The sequence below is a fragment of the Teleopsis dalmanni genome, chromosome 2, assembly GCF_002237135.1.
Source record: "Teleopsis dalmanni isolate 2A chromosome 2, ASM223713v2, whole genome shotgun sequence".
Classification (NCBI taxonomy): domain Eukaryota; kingdom Metazoa; phylum Arthropoda; class Insecta; order Diptera; family Diopsidae; genus Teleopsis; species Teleopsis dalmanni.
The window spans coordinates 218614479-218633846 of NC_051847.1; the positions used below are offsets into that span (position 1 = coordinate 218614479).

Below are 19368 nucleotides of genomic sequence, written 5' to 3' on the forward strand. Positions count from 1 at the left end.
TTAAGTATATTGAAAGAACGAAAGTGATAAACGAGAAGGTGAATAGAAACTCCAAAATGTATTTGAATGAAATGGAAACGTTACGTCAATAGAAATTTGAAGGTGCAATCACAAACTAATTTACCATTGGAGTGACAAAAGTCTTATGAACGAATCGTAAAAATATAACCTAACATCGCGATAACTCTATTCACTCGACCGCAATTGAGCTTCGCGGTCTTACTGAGATGCAAAAGGAGTACTCTGCTATAGCTTCAATGCTTTAAAGGTGACAAATTCTGACAACCTGTTTTTGCAGAAATTGCCATAATAAAGAAAAGGCGAAATCCATTTTACTACGTCTTTGACTAGAACAATATACAGTGCCTTTTTTGTGTCTATAATATAGTTTATTTTTCTTGTCTAAATGAAGTTGGACTTATCATATCTCAATCTCCTTATCATATAAATCTTTCTGAAAGACATAATATTATCTTAACAAGAATAATACACCTAACTATAGTCAAAGCTATGGTTGGTAAAGCTTTTCTTCCCTTGATAATTTTAAGAGCATTACGTAGAATAGATTGGTCTCTAGAGACTTTAGAGAGTAGAGTAGAACACGAGCACTCTCAGCCTAACCAAACAGAATATTTTTATATTTTTACATAATTAATATATTCCAAGAAAAAAAATTAAGCGTTTAAAAGAGATATTAAGGAATTTATTTAATTTTTGTTAGTTTATCTTATTTGCTCCTCAATCATATGCATCTATCTATGTAGTATGCATCTTGACCTCTAATAATACTCTATCTAAGGAATCATTAGTCATTATATACTCTCACTAACATAGTTTGCGAGGAGTGTAACTACATACTGATTAATTTTAAGAGAACTGCAATATCAATTTTGTTCTAATTTTAACTCTAAAATCTTTAATCATAAAAGAGATTCACATAAAAGGTACTGTGCTTCAGTGAGTTTCATTTATATTATATTATGATTTAAAAAAAAAAAATTTTTTTAATAAAATTGTCAACAGGAGGGTAACTAAATACAAAAAATCATTTCCTTGAACTTACATGTTCATTTTGTAAAATTCCAAAAATGCGTAATGCATGCGTTAACATTTTCATTTTTCATAAATTTTACATAAATTTTCCTACTTAACTACAAATTGGCAACCCTAATAAATGTAAAATTAGTCCTTGTACCATTTATGTGCCATGCTTACATGTAATGCCGTATGCCGTATGCCATAGATACAAGATGCTTTTCATATATCTATGAGCTACATTAAATTGTTTGCCAAGACGCCATCTTGTTTATAGCAGCAATTTAGCATTGATGTCCTTTTTCTGCCATGTACTTCTCGTGATTTTTATCATCGCAGAGTCATAAAATAAATGAATTGTTATAGCGCTGCCTGATTGCTACGTTATTTATTTTATAATAAGCGGAAGAACTTTTGTCGACGGAAATTTGAAAATTTATTGCTACAGGGTATGTGGGGGAAAATTTATAATGGGAATTAGACGTACAGACAGTGGGGTAAAGCGAAAAAATTTTCTGAAACATTATCGATTATTCAAAAATTTTTCAATTTTGAGATGTGTACTATATTATTGAGCTGTGTATTTAAATATATTGAAACCATTTATGAAAGTAGAGAAAGGAGTACTTAGTATCTCAAAAATTTAAAAATTCAGTACATACAAGGTTTACATTCAAATAGGATGAAATATTATGATTAATTCAGCTCAATTTCAATGATGGGATTAATTTTATATGGTTTGAAATGTGTTTTCGCCACTGTACGCTAATTTAAAAATCAAGCCGCATTTATTTAACTTTCTAACAACATTTACAGTTGCAGTTACGTTATGAACGAGGAATGACAACAATTTTCACATTTTATTATCCTTGTCATTATAATCTGCCATTGTTCGTATCCTGCTGCCATTATTATACGCCATTTAAATAATTTTCTTTCATGCTGCGTTCTTCGCTTTATTCACACACTTAAACACATGCACACGTCCTTTTTGCCGCCGTTAAGTTCTAATGTGCGCTGTTGCTGCACTTAATTCTTGATTACTTTGGCACGACAAGAACTAAAGCAGAGAATTCGCTTACGGAAAATATTATCAACCCCAAAACTGTTGCCAGAAACTACCCTTTCGCACACTCACACACACCCCTCTTGTGCGATGTCACTACTATGCAGTAGTAGCACTGAAAATGATAATCAGCGCACATCATCAGCGTTTGATTGCGACAAATAATGCCACTACTTTACGCTGATGAGGAGCGTCAGCATTTTCTGAAGGACTCAACCATTCCTATATTATGTTGTACCACTTAGTTTCCCTGTTGTACGAGTCGAAGAGCTTAAATGGCAAGATGGCGTCATGCGATTTTGTTGCATAATTGGATAATGTGTAATATTTGTGGCATAAATAGTTTTAAAGACTTTTATTTTAATGCGATTATTATTTTTTTTTATTATAAAATTAAGAAATATTTTCAAATTTAATTAAGGATATTATAATTTGATATTTTCTAAAACAACGTTGACATATAATATAAAACTTTGATTTATTATGCTGTTATATAATTTTTATATATAATATGTAATATGATATATAGCGTGTGAAAAATGACATACATATTGGAGAACAAAACCGCAGCTAATATTAAGGATGATATTATCCTTAACTTAAAACATGATTTTATTTGGTCTTTAGAATTTCTTCTCCTGGATTTAATATAAGTTATACGTCTATGGTAGCAGTAAAGTTTTATTTATTGTATATAAAGTTACTCTTCAACAGAGATTGATACACATTGTCATTATTTTCTAGCTACGTTCCATAGTTTCTTCACTGTCACAATAAGATATTATATAGGTCAGTTACACCCAATTTGAAATTGTGCCAATCTTACAAATCAATATTACTGCAAATCATAGGTACAAAGTTGAGGTAATTCATTATTTAACTTTTATATTGACGCGACGCAGTCTCGATAATTGTAATAATTATAAATAAAAATGAAAAAAGGAATGAAATTGGGACGAAAATAAATTCTGTATAATCCTAATATTATTAATTCATTACAAATCAAACTAGATTCTTAATCATTAGTCTTGTTTTAAAGCTATGTGATAATTATTATCAAGTAAATATCTAAATATTTATTGTACATATAATGTCGTCATGAGTTTGTGGAATATTCGCATTCGAAAAAATGGTTTAATAAATCTAATGTTATAATGTTTATGATTCAGTTCCTTTACTGTGGTAGATTTTTTCAAGGAGTGTTTGCTTCCATTAAGCTACACTCGAAGAGCTATACGCCCTTATTACCAACTTTTACGCTGTAATATTACTACAGATGGCGAAAGTTGGGTCAACGAGTATGACATTGAAATCAGTTAGAAATTTTGGAATGGCGTTTTTCAGGTGAGCGTAAAATTCAAAAAATACCTAAAACATACTCAAAAATCAAATTTCTTTTGAAGAATCTTACATTTCTTCGATTTTTTAGATATTGCAGATATTCAGAATTCTTTTCAGTGTGACAAACAGTCAATTATTTGGCATATTTCAGCGTTTGAGCTAGAATATTTGTCGAATAAATACGGAATTATGGGTAAACAACTCATGGTTTCTTTATCATAACAATGCACCCGTTCTTACGTCCCGTCTTGTGACCAAAAACAACGTCAAGATCATTCTGCAAGCCCCGTATTCACCTGTAATGGCATTTAGCTGTTTTTTTAATGAATATACATAATTAGAATTATAAAAATGAAGCCGATGATGAGACGATTCCGAGTAGAGTTTATTTTGAAACATGTTTTTTAAATTTAATTACCCGAACTAGAAATAACAGCTAAAGTAGCTTTGGTTTAGAAAATACGAACTAAGTCGTTTAAGAATAATAGTATTATTATTGAAAGGATCTAGAACTCCGTGATTTTTAAGTTTCATTCATCTCTAAAGTGAATCTCAACTTAATCTGAACAAATTAATAATGAACTGAATTTTAATAAATAAGATTTGTTGCTTCAAGATTCTCAATTAATTCGGTTTAAAGAAATCTGGCTGGGGATTTTGAATTAGTTAATTGAAGATGATTTCCCATTTAGTAAGTACACACCAAACATAATTACTTTATTATATAATTTTTTTTTTGTATGTTTACGTACTTTTGACTAAAATGTATACCCAAAACAAACCATAGTGCGAAATTCAAAGAATTAAAATTTTGTTTACACTAGAGACTCTGTGGCACTGTGAAAACTCTGTATCAAACCACACAATTGCACAAAACGATACGAAGAAATGATTCCTAAAAAAAAGAAACAAAAGACAATTGTTAATTTAGAAATAAAAATTAAAAAATATTACCACAATATAATTGCCTTGTTTGCCTATAATAAAGAAAATTTCACACGCCTACATGCCGTGAAAAAATTGAGCAGGTCCTCGAAGTGCTCATAAGTACACTGCAAAGCAAATGTAATAAGTTTTTGCCTTGCATTTTTCATTTGGGATAAAATCAGCAGAATTTTAATTTCCTCATAATGACAAAATAAAGTTGTTCCATTGTCATTAGTTTGCGAGGAGCGTTCAGCGCTCCGGGGTGCATCGAACATCGGAATGAGTACCCTGCATATTAAATTGAAGCATCACAATTGCCAAATTATGCATTACTTGCACTTCAGTGTTTACAATTGTTTTTCGTATAATTTTATTTAACAATTCGAGTCGAAATTGATGCTGAAATGCCATGAAAACCATAAAAAATGCACAAAGCATTTGGGAAAAGTGTGCACTGGCATTGTTTGTTGTTTCTGGCATAATTCACACTCGTCACACAATTGGCTCAGTCCAAGGTGTCAAAATCGACAGCGCCTGGTGTGTCTTTTTCCTTCCAAGTACGAGGTTCGGTTGAATTTCAGGCGCATAGCTGCTCCTCTAGCCGTGCACAGCGTGATGCAATTTCGCCTTGTTTTTCTCTTAAAATCCGACAAATTCACTTTTATTCCAAGCTGCCTTTTTGACTATTTTTTCTTCTTCTGGTTAAAGACACAATAAATGCTATTTGTGAAAAACAATGAAAAACGTGGCAAATTTTCTATTGTTTCACCTTAAAAATATATATATTACTAACAAATTTATACAGAAAAAAAAAACAAATCAAATGTAATGATGATGAGTTTGCGATTAGAGTTCAATTTATAAGAAATACATTTTATTTATTTTTTTTTTTTGATTTTTATTATATATATTTTTAGGGTAACTACAGTAAAAAAATATATCTTCAGGTTGTGCTCTATTAGTTCACGGAATTTCGTAATGTAATATAATGTTTTTTTTTTTTTTGCAAAGAAATCAAAACAATTCCGAAAACTGTTTATTACGTTTATTATATTATCTTGTTTTGAAATTATTATTATATTATTTCAACGGACATTAAACGTATACTCAAACCGTATACATATGATATGTATATGATATGATATACATATGAAGTAATACGATTACACAACTGTATCAGTCATTGCCGTAAGTTTAGAGATATAATAAGTGGTAAATGTAATTGAATTATAATATACTTAAAATAAAAAATATAAAGAGAGAAATATATATATAAAATTGATAAACAAAAATAAATTATAATATAGCAACAGAATTTTTAGCCGTTTGTGATTAATGCAAGGGAAAGACAGCGGTATTGCTTCTCTGAACCAGAAACAACTATAACAAAAATAACAAATCTGCTTTTATTGTTATTTAATTTAAAGTTTGTTGCTAAAACGCGTTAAAAAAATATTGTCGAATACATCATATTCTACTCCCTTAGGCACAATCGTGACTAATCTCTCCAAGATATTTGAAATGCTTAACTTTTATTATCTTCAGGGCTACCGCTTATATTCGGTCTTAACATACTTCGTAGTAGTTCCTGTGCTCGAATTATTCACACTATATAAAGTTACATCTTTTTCATGATCACTGTTATTCAGATTTTCACTGATATCAATTTGATGTGTATTTAAAACAGTTTGTAACTATTTCTACTAAGTTCGACACTTCTTGTGGCAACTTATTTTCCTATAACGGAAGTAAATAATTCGTTGATATCATTGAAAATTGACTTCAGATATTAAGCCCTCTTTTACTCGGCCAACTGAAATAATATATATAGCACTCACAAAATTATTTTATCAGCTGTAAATACTCACATCGATCATATTAAATGGGTTTTGAAAAAACTTACTAATCAACTCCTGTTTTAAAATTCTTATACTAGAATACTTAGGGTTCTAAATTTTGATTTGAGTGTGCTATCTGTAATATGATGGTTCGAATAATGCTATGCCTATGCCATTGTCGCATGGATGGTATAGGCCATTGATCCACTGATGGGTCAATTATTCTCATTTTAATAGTGCAGTCAATTTATTAAATAGTCTACCTATTGATATTACCAAGATATTACCATTCTTTGTGTAGAGTTAGGCATACCTTCAGTGTGAGCGAGTAGCGTCTAAGATGATATCAGCACATTCTGAATATGTCTCTGCAGTGGATTTAAATTGTAGCTTTACATGATAACGCACAAAATCAACATATAATTAATTTGTGTTAATAAAATTTCAAGGATAGTTTATTTTGTTTGATTTTTCGCAAATAACAATTGCACTTGCAGTGCTATTTTTAAAACTGACGGGTAAACCACAGCTATATAAATTAAGTTAACTGTTATAAATGTTAAAATGTTAAAAATTAAATGATAATGTTAGGGTTTTCTTATAATTATCCACACCAGTAATTCAAATATAATTAAAATATGAAACAATATAATGTGGAAGATAACAGATTAAAAGCACCGAATAGTAATGCCATTTTTTTTGTGTCGGTGGAAAATAATTTTTAAAATACAAAATTTTAATTTTATTTATTAGACAAAATTTTCAAAAAAAACCAAAACAAAAACAATAATAAACATCAAATCAGATCAAAAAAATTGCTGTTAAAAATTTATTTTACAATTAATTTATTGTCACATGAGCTGTCGTGATAACCCCTCGACTCGAACTACAAATCATAATGACCAAAGTGTGAAGCAAATAAAAATTTACATTAAAAAAACTTATAAAAATAAAAAAAAACACATTTTGTTTACATATTCACATATATTATTTGTTAAGTTGTATTTTTAAATATATTTTTCAAAAATCAAAATAATTTTCGCATTAAGCGAAGTTACACGCGTTTAAAGGCGTCGCTACTCCAATTTTCCACGCAATAAAAAGTTTTAATATTACGAATTAATTTCCTGAATTTTGCGTGAAGTAAATAAAAAATTTAAGAAATTAAAAAAATTAAAAGATTAATAAAAAATCGTCACACGTTTTGCACTAAATTTGCAATATTTCGTGTAATTCGAGTTTCGTGTAATTTGTTTTCAAATGCCTTGCAACGACGCATAAATTATTATTTTTGATGTATTAAATATATAAAAAAAAAAATTAATATAAAAAATTATTTTTATTTTAAATATAATAAGTGTATCACATAAATTATGCAAGATTTGTCGTGTGCCAAAATTTTTATTTAAAATTTTTTATTAAAAAACTAAATTAATTAACATATAAATTGTGCAGCTTTTATATCTTTCACTTTGACACTTCAAATGTGCTGAATATGATTTATTTAATTTTTTTTTGTATTTAGATAAATGACACGAATATAAATCATTTGCTATTTGTAAGTACAGGGTGCGTAAATTGTATGGTGTATATTTTACCCCAAGCAAAAATAAAAAAAAATTTGTTATGCGTATATCGGCTTGAAACTTACTTATCGTACATATGGAGGCGACTAAGAGAAAATATATTTTATTTGTTACGAACTTTTATATGCAAAATTATATATAATCGTATTTAATTTTTTTAATTCAATTATTTATTTATAAACATAATTTTTATATAGTTTTTTAACAAATAAGGCAGGAACTTGAAGTGTTCTCTATTTTGTCGTTTGAACGTAGTAGTGCATATCGCATTCTAATAAAGCCTTACATTATCTGTATGATGTTTAACGGGATTCCATATTTAACGATCTACGTTTAGATTGCTCTTATACATATTTTATAGAGAAAGCACTAGAAGATAACAAGTGAAAGAGTTTTAAAAGGCATTCGAACGGCTTCATTACTGTTCATAATATATTTAAATTATAAAATTTATTACATATTATTAAAACTATATATTCCCATAATTAATTCGCAGCTATTATATTTTTTTTTTTGAAGTATTGAACTAATACGCTTTCTCAACAATTTTTTATTAATTGATTTAGAGGTTCATTACTATAGATTCATCACTATTGTTGTTCCAGAGCTATATAATATATACAGTCTGACATAATATATACATTTTTAATATACAAATATATAAACATAAATTCAAAAAAAATCAACTAATAATGCTTATTAAAATACATTTTTTTTTAATTTATAAACTTACATTTTATTTTGTTTATTTAGAAACGAATTAAATTTTATTTCCTACACGTGTTCAAGTCGTTCTTAGTTTCGGGGCCTTAATTCACGATTAAATATGTTTTTTAATTACTTTAAATGAGATTTTAAAATGTGTCTTTTAGGTTCAAAATTAATTTATTTGACACTTATATTAGCGATTATTTTTAATGAATTATTCAGCAAACGCCAAATCAAGAAAAAAATTCAATTAATATTAAAATAAATAAAAAGTTTTGAGATTAGAATGTTTTTGGAATGAAATTAAAATTAAATTTAAAACCGGAAAAAAAACTGGTTCAATAAGAAAAATTAGTTTTATCAAATCCAAAATTTTAACTTATGTGAAAGAGAGCTTAAATTTGTAAAGAAATATTTAAGAATAAATATTTAAATTTTGCCTAAATATTTATTTATTTTTTTTTTATTACAGTCTCTGTTAATAATAACAATAAATAATAAAGTTTAAATGCATTTTTGACCTGTTTAGAAGCCATCCATTTAACAGATCACATCATTTATAGAGAAGTCTTTAACAGCAAGTCCCCCGTGCAATTAGGCTATGTAAACTTGTGTAGATCACTTCCAATTTGTCTCAAGTAGTTAAAATTATTTGAGATTAAAATATTCGAACTAGATATTATATAAACATATATGTTTATTTTTAATTAATATTTATTAGTTTATTGTTTAATTAAGTATTGAGAAGTTATTTTATCATTAATACAATATTATTATTTTATTTTATTTTAATTTTCAAATTTCAAAATTTTTTGAGTGATTAAAATTATTAAAATATGTAGACTGATACTTTGAACTTTTATTTTGGAATGTTTTTAATTATCATTGATATTTTTCTAAATTGATCTTGAGTATTCAAAAAGATATATTGATATAAGAAATTAAATTGTAGATGAAGGCGTCAGTAGCCAGAGCTATATCTATATATATTAGTATTAGTTTTTTAAACTAAACTATCATTATAAATTATTTATTTAATTATAATATTTTAATAAATTTTTTTTGAAATAGCAAATTATTTACATAACATAAAAAATTATTACTATTTTAAAAATAAATAAAACTGAACTTTTCTTTTCTTCAATAGAGAAAAAATCCTTTTATATAAGTATCTAAGCCGATACGCAAAATCAATAATTTATAATATATTATTAATGCTATTAATACATTTTTAGAAAATAATATAAATTCATTATTTTTAAAATATTCATTTTAATATAGAACTATAATACATTTTCTATATTTTAGTATAGAAACTTACCAATTACCACCATTTATCTTGATGCTGAGCTTCATTTATTTAAAATGATCATCACAAGATTAAGAAGTTCTCGGTATATCTTATCTCTAGCATTAGTTTGTCTAAGATTATAATTTTTTTTTGTATTTTAGTATTCATAATACTCTTTACAACAAATATTTGTACAAATTTTTAAACTTTAAAATGTAATTGATGTTTTTAATAAATTGTATATGAACCTTTTAGTCTACTCTTTGAGTACTATTTTAATTCATTATGAAAGGTTATGAAAACTAGCTTGAATGGTTTTAAAAATAATGAAGTTTCTGGACTGCTTATGACAACCTAGTGATTATTCTCATAGATATATTTTTTATTACCTATCTAATATGGAGTTACTTGTAAATCAATGTGTTTGTGCTATCCACTTAATTATGTAGGTCAGATTGTTTTGAGTTGTGAGTCTTAGAAAGCTTAAAATCATTTCGAATGTTTATTCAAACCTATGATGCTATTAAAGGAAAGGTCTTGCAAATAATTAAGATTGTGCACGTCCATAATTTGTTAAATCAACAGTTCTCACGGACTGAAAAAAACGAAAAAGATGTTATTCTCCACAGCAAAAGTTGGAGTCATTGAAGAGAATCTAATATTATGATTTTTAACCGATAGTGTCAGCAATCTGAACATAGAACCTAAATCTCTGTGGTACATTCAAACAACATGTGTAGAGTTTTTACCTATTTAATAGTAGCGAAATTGGCTTATCCTACTTTAATTGATATTGTATTATAAATAGTTGAAGACAAAGGCTCTCTAACTTAATTTCACTTAATTCAAAACTTCTCTTCGTTATTAAATTAATGTGATTACCATTTTGTAGAATTGAAATTAAGTAGTTTGTGTTTTATTTTTTTTATCAAAATTTAATCAGATACGTATATAAATTTATTTTAAGTTTTTAAGTTACATTGCGCAAAATGAAGCCAGATCAAAGGACTTAAAGAAATTTTATATTATGTTTGCTTTATTAGTGTACATATGAAATTATTATTATGTACATAATATGAAATTAAATCAATATAAAATAATTATTTCATTTCTTTACAATAAATTTAAGATTATTCCATTAGTTTTACTTCTTTAATAATCCTAAGCTATAACTTAAAACTAATATAATAAATACAATTAAATAATTTTCTTCTTTTCGCAAAATATACTTCTTTTTACGTACTGTTCTAATTAAATGACTTACAAATCAAATATGAACCACAAATTGCGCTTTTAAATAAAAATCGTAATATGCGTTCAAAATCCTTTCAATAATAATTCTGTTCTTAAAACTACTAATACACACAATTCTTGCTAAATATGTAATTGTGTAAAATAATTCCCCGACAGGATACGTCTTAGAAAACGACGGAAATAAACCAAAAATAAACAACACACATACAATAGCTTCATAATAAATACAATTAAAGCAAATTAATTCGTTTAAAAGATTCAGGCTAATTTAGTGCAGAAGCAACACAAGCTCATTCTGCAAGAGATAAAGATACAGTATCTGAAAAATACGTACACGCACTGGTAGAAAGAGGAACGCATGTATAGAGCACATTTAACTCATTTTTATTTACATTTCATTTTTATTTATTTTAATAAAAAAATCTACAATTTAACACTAAAACTATGAATGGCAGTTAAAACCAAATTACCCAACAACATGGATGAAGTGAGCATTTGTGGGAACTAGCAAAACCAGGGGGAACAGCAGCAGTAGCCATCTGCATAAAAATTGTAGAGCGTAAAATGTAGCGAATTAAATTGGTAACGCCTTTTTAGCGTGCTGACAAGGTGCCAGATACTGTGAATGGAAGCAAAAGTGGTAGCAACAGTCTGCATGCAAAACAAATACAACCTTTTCATTCATGCGCATAGATACAAATGTATCTCGCAGATAAAATCCACAGTACACACATATCAAGCCAAAAACGCACATAATCACACACAACTTTACGTTCTAGTAAACATAAAAATAAAACCACTAAAGTACAGATACAAATACACTGCATAAGCAGAAAACGAGTATCAGAGAGAGAGCAAGCACAGCCCATTTTGTTATTTCATATCTATCAGATATGTATTTAAATGTGCTATGTACATACGCCGAAAGCACTTTAATTTGCTGAGCAAGTAAACCGGTTCATATCTGTGTATTTGAAAAGTATCGCTCTTGGATTCCTACTACTTCGATGATTGTGTCTAGCTGAGCGCAAACCGCTCACGCCAGAGACTTCGTTTTGTATCTGTGAGTTTGTGAATTATTCTGACGACGACTTTCGTTGAGCGAACACGTGAAGTACGCGTTTACGTCTGCGAAACAATTCAAATATATAATAAATAAATATAAAAACAAACTAAGAAAGTGTGGAATATTGTGACAAGTTTTAATTAATTAATAAAATTAAAATGAAAAGTTAAACATTTTTATTAATTACAGAAACAGATTAAGTGTATGAAAATTATTTTCTTCAAACAATTTAAACTATTTAAAAGTATTGCAATATTGAGCAATCGTTGGCTAACAGTTTATGAAAACATAAATAACAGTGCACAATTTTAAATGTTAAAATAACCAAAACAAAACGGATACCCCCTCTCCCTCTGACAATTAAAACTACACATTTTTATATTAAACTGTGCTTATTTTAAAACGCAAAAATAGCTGAACTCATAATTGCCTCGCCTAGTTTACAAAAATCGCGCTTATATATGACTAAAATGATTCCGCCGGTACCCACTTCAGCCGTTATGATGCCAACGCCAAAGCAGAAAATCGGCTTCAGCATCGAATCGATCGTGGGCAATGATGCAAATGCCGTCGGCGACGGCAGCAACAATGTAGGTCATAACAGCAACGGTACTGTCAGTGAACAAGTCAATAATAACAATAACAATGGCAACAATAGTAGTGCTGCTAATGGTCCCACATCACCTCCGCAAACACCACCGATTGTTGGCTCTACAAATTTACCAACAACGCCACATTTGCCCCTATCAGGGCATTCACAGGGTTTACCGCCACATTTAGCGCACATGCCACATCAACTATCAGCTGCACAACAACATGCGCTACATCAACATATATTAATGCAACAACAACAACAACAGATATCACCAAAAACCTTAGATGGCTTGCCATTGCGCCACGATATACAAGATATCATACAACGTCTACAGCATAGTGCAACTGCAGCGAATCTGTCGGCCAATGGTCCATACAGTCCGCCTCAAACACGCCTTACCCCTGATGATAATGTCTTACACTTGAAACGTGAACGTTCTCCGGTACCTGTTGCAGTGGAAAACACGCAAAACCCAGCGCAACGACACCAACCACCTCATACACCGCCAAAGTCAGTATCACCGCAATCTTCACAACCAGCTTCTCCTCCAGCAATGCTTTTGAGTAGTCCAGCAACACAACAGTATCAGAAACCTGCTACTGGACCCATACTCGTGCCTGGCATGCCGCCAGCTGGTTTAGTTCGGCCATTTCCTATGGGGCCTATGGGTGCTGGTGCGCCACCACCACAACAGGGTCTTCCAGATATCAAAGCGTTGCCACCATATATAAATGCACCACCGGAATTACCGCCACAGCATAATCCCCATTTGATAGCGGCAGCACAATTTCAAATGGCCTTACAAGCTGGACATGTTTTGGGACCTGCGGCAGCAGCAGCAGCGGCAGCCGGCTTACCACCACATGCTGCTCCTTTTATGTCTAATCCGGGTATGCCACGTGATAGCTATCCACTATATCCATGGCTACTCAGTAGGCATGGTCGCATATTTCCACATCGTTTTCCAGGAAGTAAGTATCCAACACTTTTACGAATTATAATCAACTATTAATCAAGCTCATATTTGAATCCAATTAGTAGAGTAATATATATAATGCAATATATCAAGTAAAAATGTAATACATACTTAACAAATATGAATGATTTTAATACATGTAAATATGTATGTATTAGAACAATTTGTACATAGTTACATATATGTTTTTTATTAGTATATAGTTACTGTATGTACATTTGTGGTATAAATAATATTAACAACTAGTTCAAAAATGTTTATATTACGTACATACCTAGACGACGAAGTGAGCACATAAAAGAAAGAGCCTGATTGTATTTCACTTGGTGTATACCAGCATGATTCTAGACATTGTTCACTCAAGGTTATTAAAGACCCAAATACCTATTAATCGTATTACGATTTTTATCCATAGACTAGTTACTCGGATATATAAAAGTATTGGTATGCATGATTTTACTTTCATTGTTTGTTCTAGTATATTACAGCACAAGTAGAGTTATATAAAACAAAGATAATTTTCATATATACATGTATTACATTTTTAAAACAATAGATCTATTCTGATCGCAGTACTCTCTGACATCTTATAATATTTTTTACACGCTATATATTGCACATCACATATAATATATATTACATACTAGCATATATAAAAATGTATATATTATACATTATTGTTTATATAATGTACATTATACATTGGTATGATATAATTTGATATAAGTATTTACTTATACTTATATATTATTGTTGCCCTATATATATATATATATAAATATATATATATGTTTATACATTACTTATTTATTTGCTAAGTATATATAACTCGTATTGGATAATCTTATAATATAAATACTATATAACTACTAGAATTGCAACTAATTTTTACTTTTCTTTTTATTTTAGACTTTTTATTGCAACCTTTCCGAAAACCAAAACGTATCCGCACAGCATTCTCACCTTCGCAGCTACTCAAGTTGGAGCACGCCTTCGAAAGTAATCAGTACGTTGTCGGCGCTGAACGCAAATCACTAGCACAAGCCTTAAATCTCTCAGAAACTCAAGTTAAAGTTTGGTTCCAAAACCGACGCACCAAACACAAACGCATGCAGCAAGAAGACGAGAAGGGCGGATCTTCAGATCGTAACTCTCACAACACTAGCTGTGATGAGGAAGATGATGAGCTTATCGATATGGAAATGGACGATTGCCCGAGTGATGATGAACACGAGCTTGACGCAAGTCTAACCAGTCATTAAAGAATTTTCTTCTAACGATTTGTAAGGAGAAACTGTAAAATATGTAGATAAAACCTCGCCGAAATTTTGGATATCGTATGGCTGCATGTGTTCCTTATTTATTAAATCGAAATCAGTGGTGTATGTGCGTGCATGTGTTTGAGGGAATTTAGTGGTCTAAGGAAAGTGAACTTGTGATATATATCTAACGATGTAAGAAATAAAAAACTGAAAATCATAAAATAAACAAATTGATTAATTATGTATAGTTAAAATCTAATATAAAAAAGTATTAAAATTTAAAAATCATCAATCATAAAACTAAATATTTAAAAAGCATTTAAAATAATTTGTTGTGCCAAAATAATTTTATAACAATTTCAAATATTGAAGTGTATCTTTAGGAAAATTCCAAACCAGAGCTAAAGTAAAGGATTTAAGTAGTGAAGTTACATTAACTGAAAAATTCATTGTACAAAATTCATATTCTTATTTCTTCAAAAATTAAAAACAATTCTTTAGATTGTACATAAAAACAATTAGTTAAATTAAATATAAATTTTTTTTTATATAAAACAAAATATGTTATGATTAGTTATGTAGATTTGATTGAAAATTTGTATTAAGTTATAAATTATTTTAAAAAAACACTGAAAACGATAAGTTAAAAAACTTGAAAATATACACAAAAAATCCATTAAAAAATTAAAAATTTTGTTTTATTTGAAGCGAAAATAATATAAAAAATAATTGCAATGTGGTTTAATCACGCTGTAAACATATATCTTGCTTATAGTGCAGATGTGTGATCATTACTGTTAATTTACAACATACGAAAGTACAGATAATTCAAAGATTATTTGCACTTATTGAGAACTGAAATAGTGAACCACACCATAGCCATAGGTGGTATGAGTGGTCAATTAAGAAAATTTTCCGAATATAGCCATTTGGACCTTAATTATTCCTCCTCTTCAATTTGTGCAATAGAACTGCCAAAAAAAAATTTGAGAAATTTGAAGAAACTAATTTTGTTTATATGTTTTAATTGAATTACGGCGTCATAACGTCAGAAGATTTCGTAATTCATTCTAATTTGTACTATAATATATTCTTTGTAGATGTGCGGAATTTGAAGTAATGTTTATTTATGATAGTTGGTAATATACAACAGGTTTCGTTTTCCTTTTCCTACATTATTACACTGTAAAGTTATCTATAGCGCAGTCTGTTAAACATCATCACAGATTATTGATTTCATAAATATTCATATTTCAATCATAATATTGTAGCTGTCATTATATTGTTTACAAAGTCATATAAGACTTTGCCATAAAACAAGGTTTACTTCTCTCTACACGAATATCATCCTCAACCTTCTCGTGGTGATCCCTATTTTAAACAGCGGTATATCTGTTCCACAACATCTGGTTATTAGGGGAAATACCAGTTGCCACATAAAGACTGGGGCAGGTTCGGAGGCTCGGGATCTAACAACTTTTATGTAAGGTACATACATACTGTATTTGACTTCCAAATTATTCGAGTATTCACAAAAGTATTGAGGGATAGATATATTTAGATTACACATAATGTTATATGTTTAAAATATATTAAATAATTCTGTCTTAACACTTTTAAGATACTTATTAAACAATCTCCATCACTCATCAGCAGCAATAACGAGAGATTTAGATACAGTACTTCTTGCAACAACTTTCGATAGTGAATAAATCAATCTGCCAAAGCAACTCTCAATACCGAATGCCGATTTGATTTAAATTTATTTGACGCCTATTACTTAAAAGTGAATATGCATTATTGTATTGATAATACCTGGGTATTAATTATAAAATATATGGTATGCCTGCGTGGTCACAAATTGTTGCTTAAGCAAATACCATAAATTCTTGAAATCATATTCGAGATACCCGTTTGGCAGCGGATTCTTATTAATTTATTTGTAATTAAATCGCTGTTATTGTTGTTACCTTGTCGTTGCTGTCTTAATTGTTAATTAATTAACCTGACATTTGACACATTTTAATTGAAGAAAAAAATGCATTTAAGCCTTATGTTCTTAATGAATTTATTAAAGAAACATAATAATTTAAAATGCAAATTAAATTTGCTTTAATAGCACATTTTATGACTTTCAGATAAACACTTCTAATAAAAAATACTTAATAAAAACTGAAATTTAGTAACAGGTTTTAGTAAACTAAACCTTTTGTGTTCACATTCAAAATCAAAAAAAAAACTCAGTTGAAAAATTTCCCAAAACCAAACCAGATATAATATTGATATGATGTGATATATTTATGATATATGTAAGAAAATTCAAAAGATTAAAATAAATTAAAGTAGCATAAGAAAAATTGAGGATTATAAAATTTAACAAAAGTATAAAGTTTTTGTTTATGGAATTAAATAATTAATTAAAATAACAAATACTTTTTAGCGAATATAATAAACAAAATTAATAACATCAGACTTACATATAAAAAAGAAAAATAAATGTTATATATAAAATATTTTAGGGATTACTGAGTTCTGGCAATTTTTATATTTAAAACTTATATTCCCTATAACTAAAAATCTCTTTTCAAATAGAAAACGTAGTAATTAATAATACCACCTACTCGGACTACAGCAGAGATTGACTAATCAGCTTTAGAATGGCTTATGGCTTATCAACCATTACATTTTTCGCTCAACATTTTCACCAGATGTTTCTTACCAAAAAACAAACCATAAAAACTTTATGATTGCATGTGGTAGATGTTATCAGCTTCTCATGACCTAAGATCTATCTCTTAAACTCATTTCACTTCTTCAAGAACTTATAAGCACCAAGTTTTCCTCTTTACTCAAACTAGTACTGTCGCCATTTTCTTGTTGAGTTGGCAATAATTCAGTTATCAATCGAGGATAAGATTGCCAGATTAGAAAAATATTGCAAAAGCACAATAAATACAATTAACCCAATAGAACTATTTAAAATTTAATAATATTGTAAATGTAATTAATACAGATTCTAAATATCTAATTAATAAGTATTTTTTAATTAACCTAAAATCATTTGGTATGTAGAAGTCAGGTATCGTAGAGGTCAGGTAGAGTGCCTGTAAGCTTATGAATGTAAATTTGTTTATTTTATAATTCAAAATATACTTTTATGTTTGTAAACTTATTCATAAGTAGCACTTTTTACATGTCTTGAGTAATTATTAAAGTAATATATTACACCCCAGCATGTTCACGGTACATGTTTCTCATATCTTATTTTGATTTCGGAGTTTACATTTTATGTTATCACAAGAACGAATTAAGACAGAAACAACGAAACTCGACATCGCTCTGAACCGTAATTCTCGGAAATTAATACAATTTAATCAAGTAAGGCTTGAGTCGTTTCGTATATCACATCCACACGCGTTCTGCTCGCTTTTGTGTGCGCACACATTAACAATTCATCCAGAGATATTACACACATCTCTCCAAATAAACTTATTAAGTAATCCAATTGGGTTAAATTAGCCTCGTCTTTTGATTTCTTTGAAGCTTCAATTCGTTATGGTACATTTTTTTATCGACTTTATTTCGTGTATTTTTAGGATTTTATTGTTGTTATTTTTAGTGTTTTGTGTTTATTTCCAAACTAATTGACTTTTGTTTACTTACCTCAACTTCAGTTTGAGTGTTTATAAAAATATTAGCTGGAGAACTTATCTGTTAGTAACGCTAAACAGAGCTATGTGATTTAATTAAAATTGTAGAAAAAGAAACATTTAAGGAATCATTTTATAAAACTAATTGAAAGATCATACGAAAACATTTAAGTAAAAAAATGCATTATATCTATTATAAAATGATTTGAAATATTTTTTTAAGGTTTGATCCCTACAACTACTGTACAGGTGAACTAATGTACTGCACAGAACACAGATTTGTTCTCTTTATGAATAATATAATCCGTTTTCAAGCATAACATCTAATCTAATGATACAATATTTTATGATAACGAGTAAAATTTTTATCATTATATCCATACTTCATTAAAAGTTTAGAGTTTCTATAAATATTTCGAAATTGATTCTATTTTTAGTCAATTGTCTCAGTTCATCATACGGTTTGTCAGTTTTTGTTTGCTCTCTTACCGTCCAAGTCATTACGATTTACCGTGGTACCTAGACCTAGACGAGTGCCGTATACAAACGTGTTGTTCCTTACCATGTTCCTTACCTCTTTAGGGATCATATGTGCTATCCATCCATTTTTAAGGTTCTTCTTTGACTTTATTCGATAAGCATCAAAATTTTTCATCAACCATAATGGATTCTGAATGCAATCACACAAATCAGTACAAACTTCATCATAGATATAATGTTCCACGCATCACTAATATACCTTCCTCTGATAGAGAATTTATAGCGTTAGATAT

At 28.9% G+C, this 19368-nt stretch overlaps 1 protein-coding gene across 1 annotated transcript; it reads left to right on the top strand.

Annotated features, from left to right (window-relative positions):
* The first annotated feature begins 12354 nt into the window (after window positions 1-12354).
* Window positions 12355-15181, top strand: LOC119685422 (homeotic protein empty spiracles). Its single transcript, XM_038099692.1, has 2 exons — window positions 12355-13678; window positions 14593-15181. Exons 1-2 carry the CDS (start codon window positions 12574-12576, stop codon window positions 14943-14945), a joined length of 1458 nt encoding a protein of 485 aa, XP_037955620.1. The 5' UTR covers window positions 12355-12573; the 3' UTR covers window positions 14946-15181.
* The last annotated feature ends 4187 nt before the right edge of the window (window positions 15182-19368 follow it).

What these genes read in the sequence shown, in the direction of transcription:
- LOC119685422 (XM_038099692.1), top strand. Translation starts at nt 12,574, where the DNA reads ATGACTAAAATGATTCCGCCGGTACCCACTTCAGCCGTTATGATGCCA. An exon ending in TCCACATCGTTTTCCAGGAA is followed by an intron (nt 13,679 to 14,592) that starts GTAAGTATCCAA and finishes TTTTTATTTTAG; the next exon opens with ACTTTTTATTGCAACCTTTC.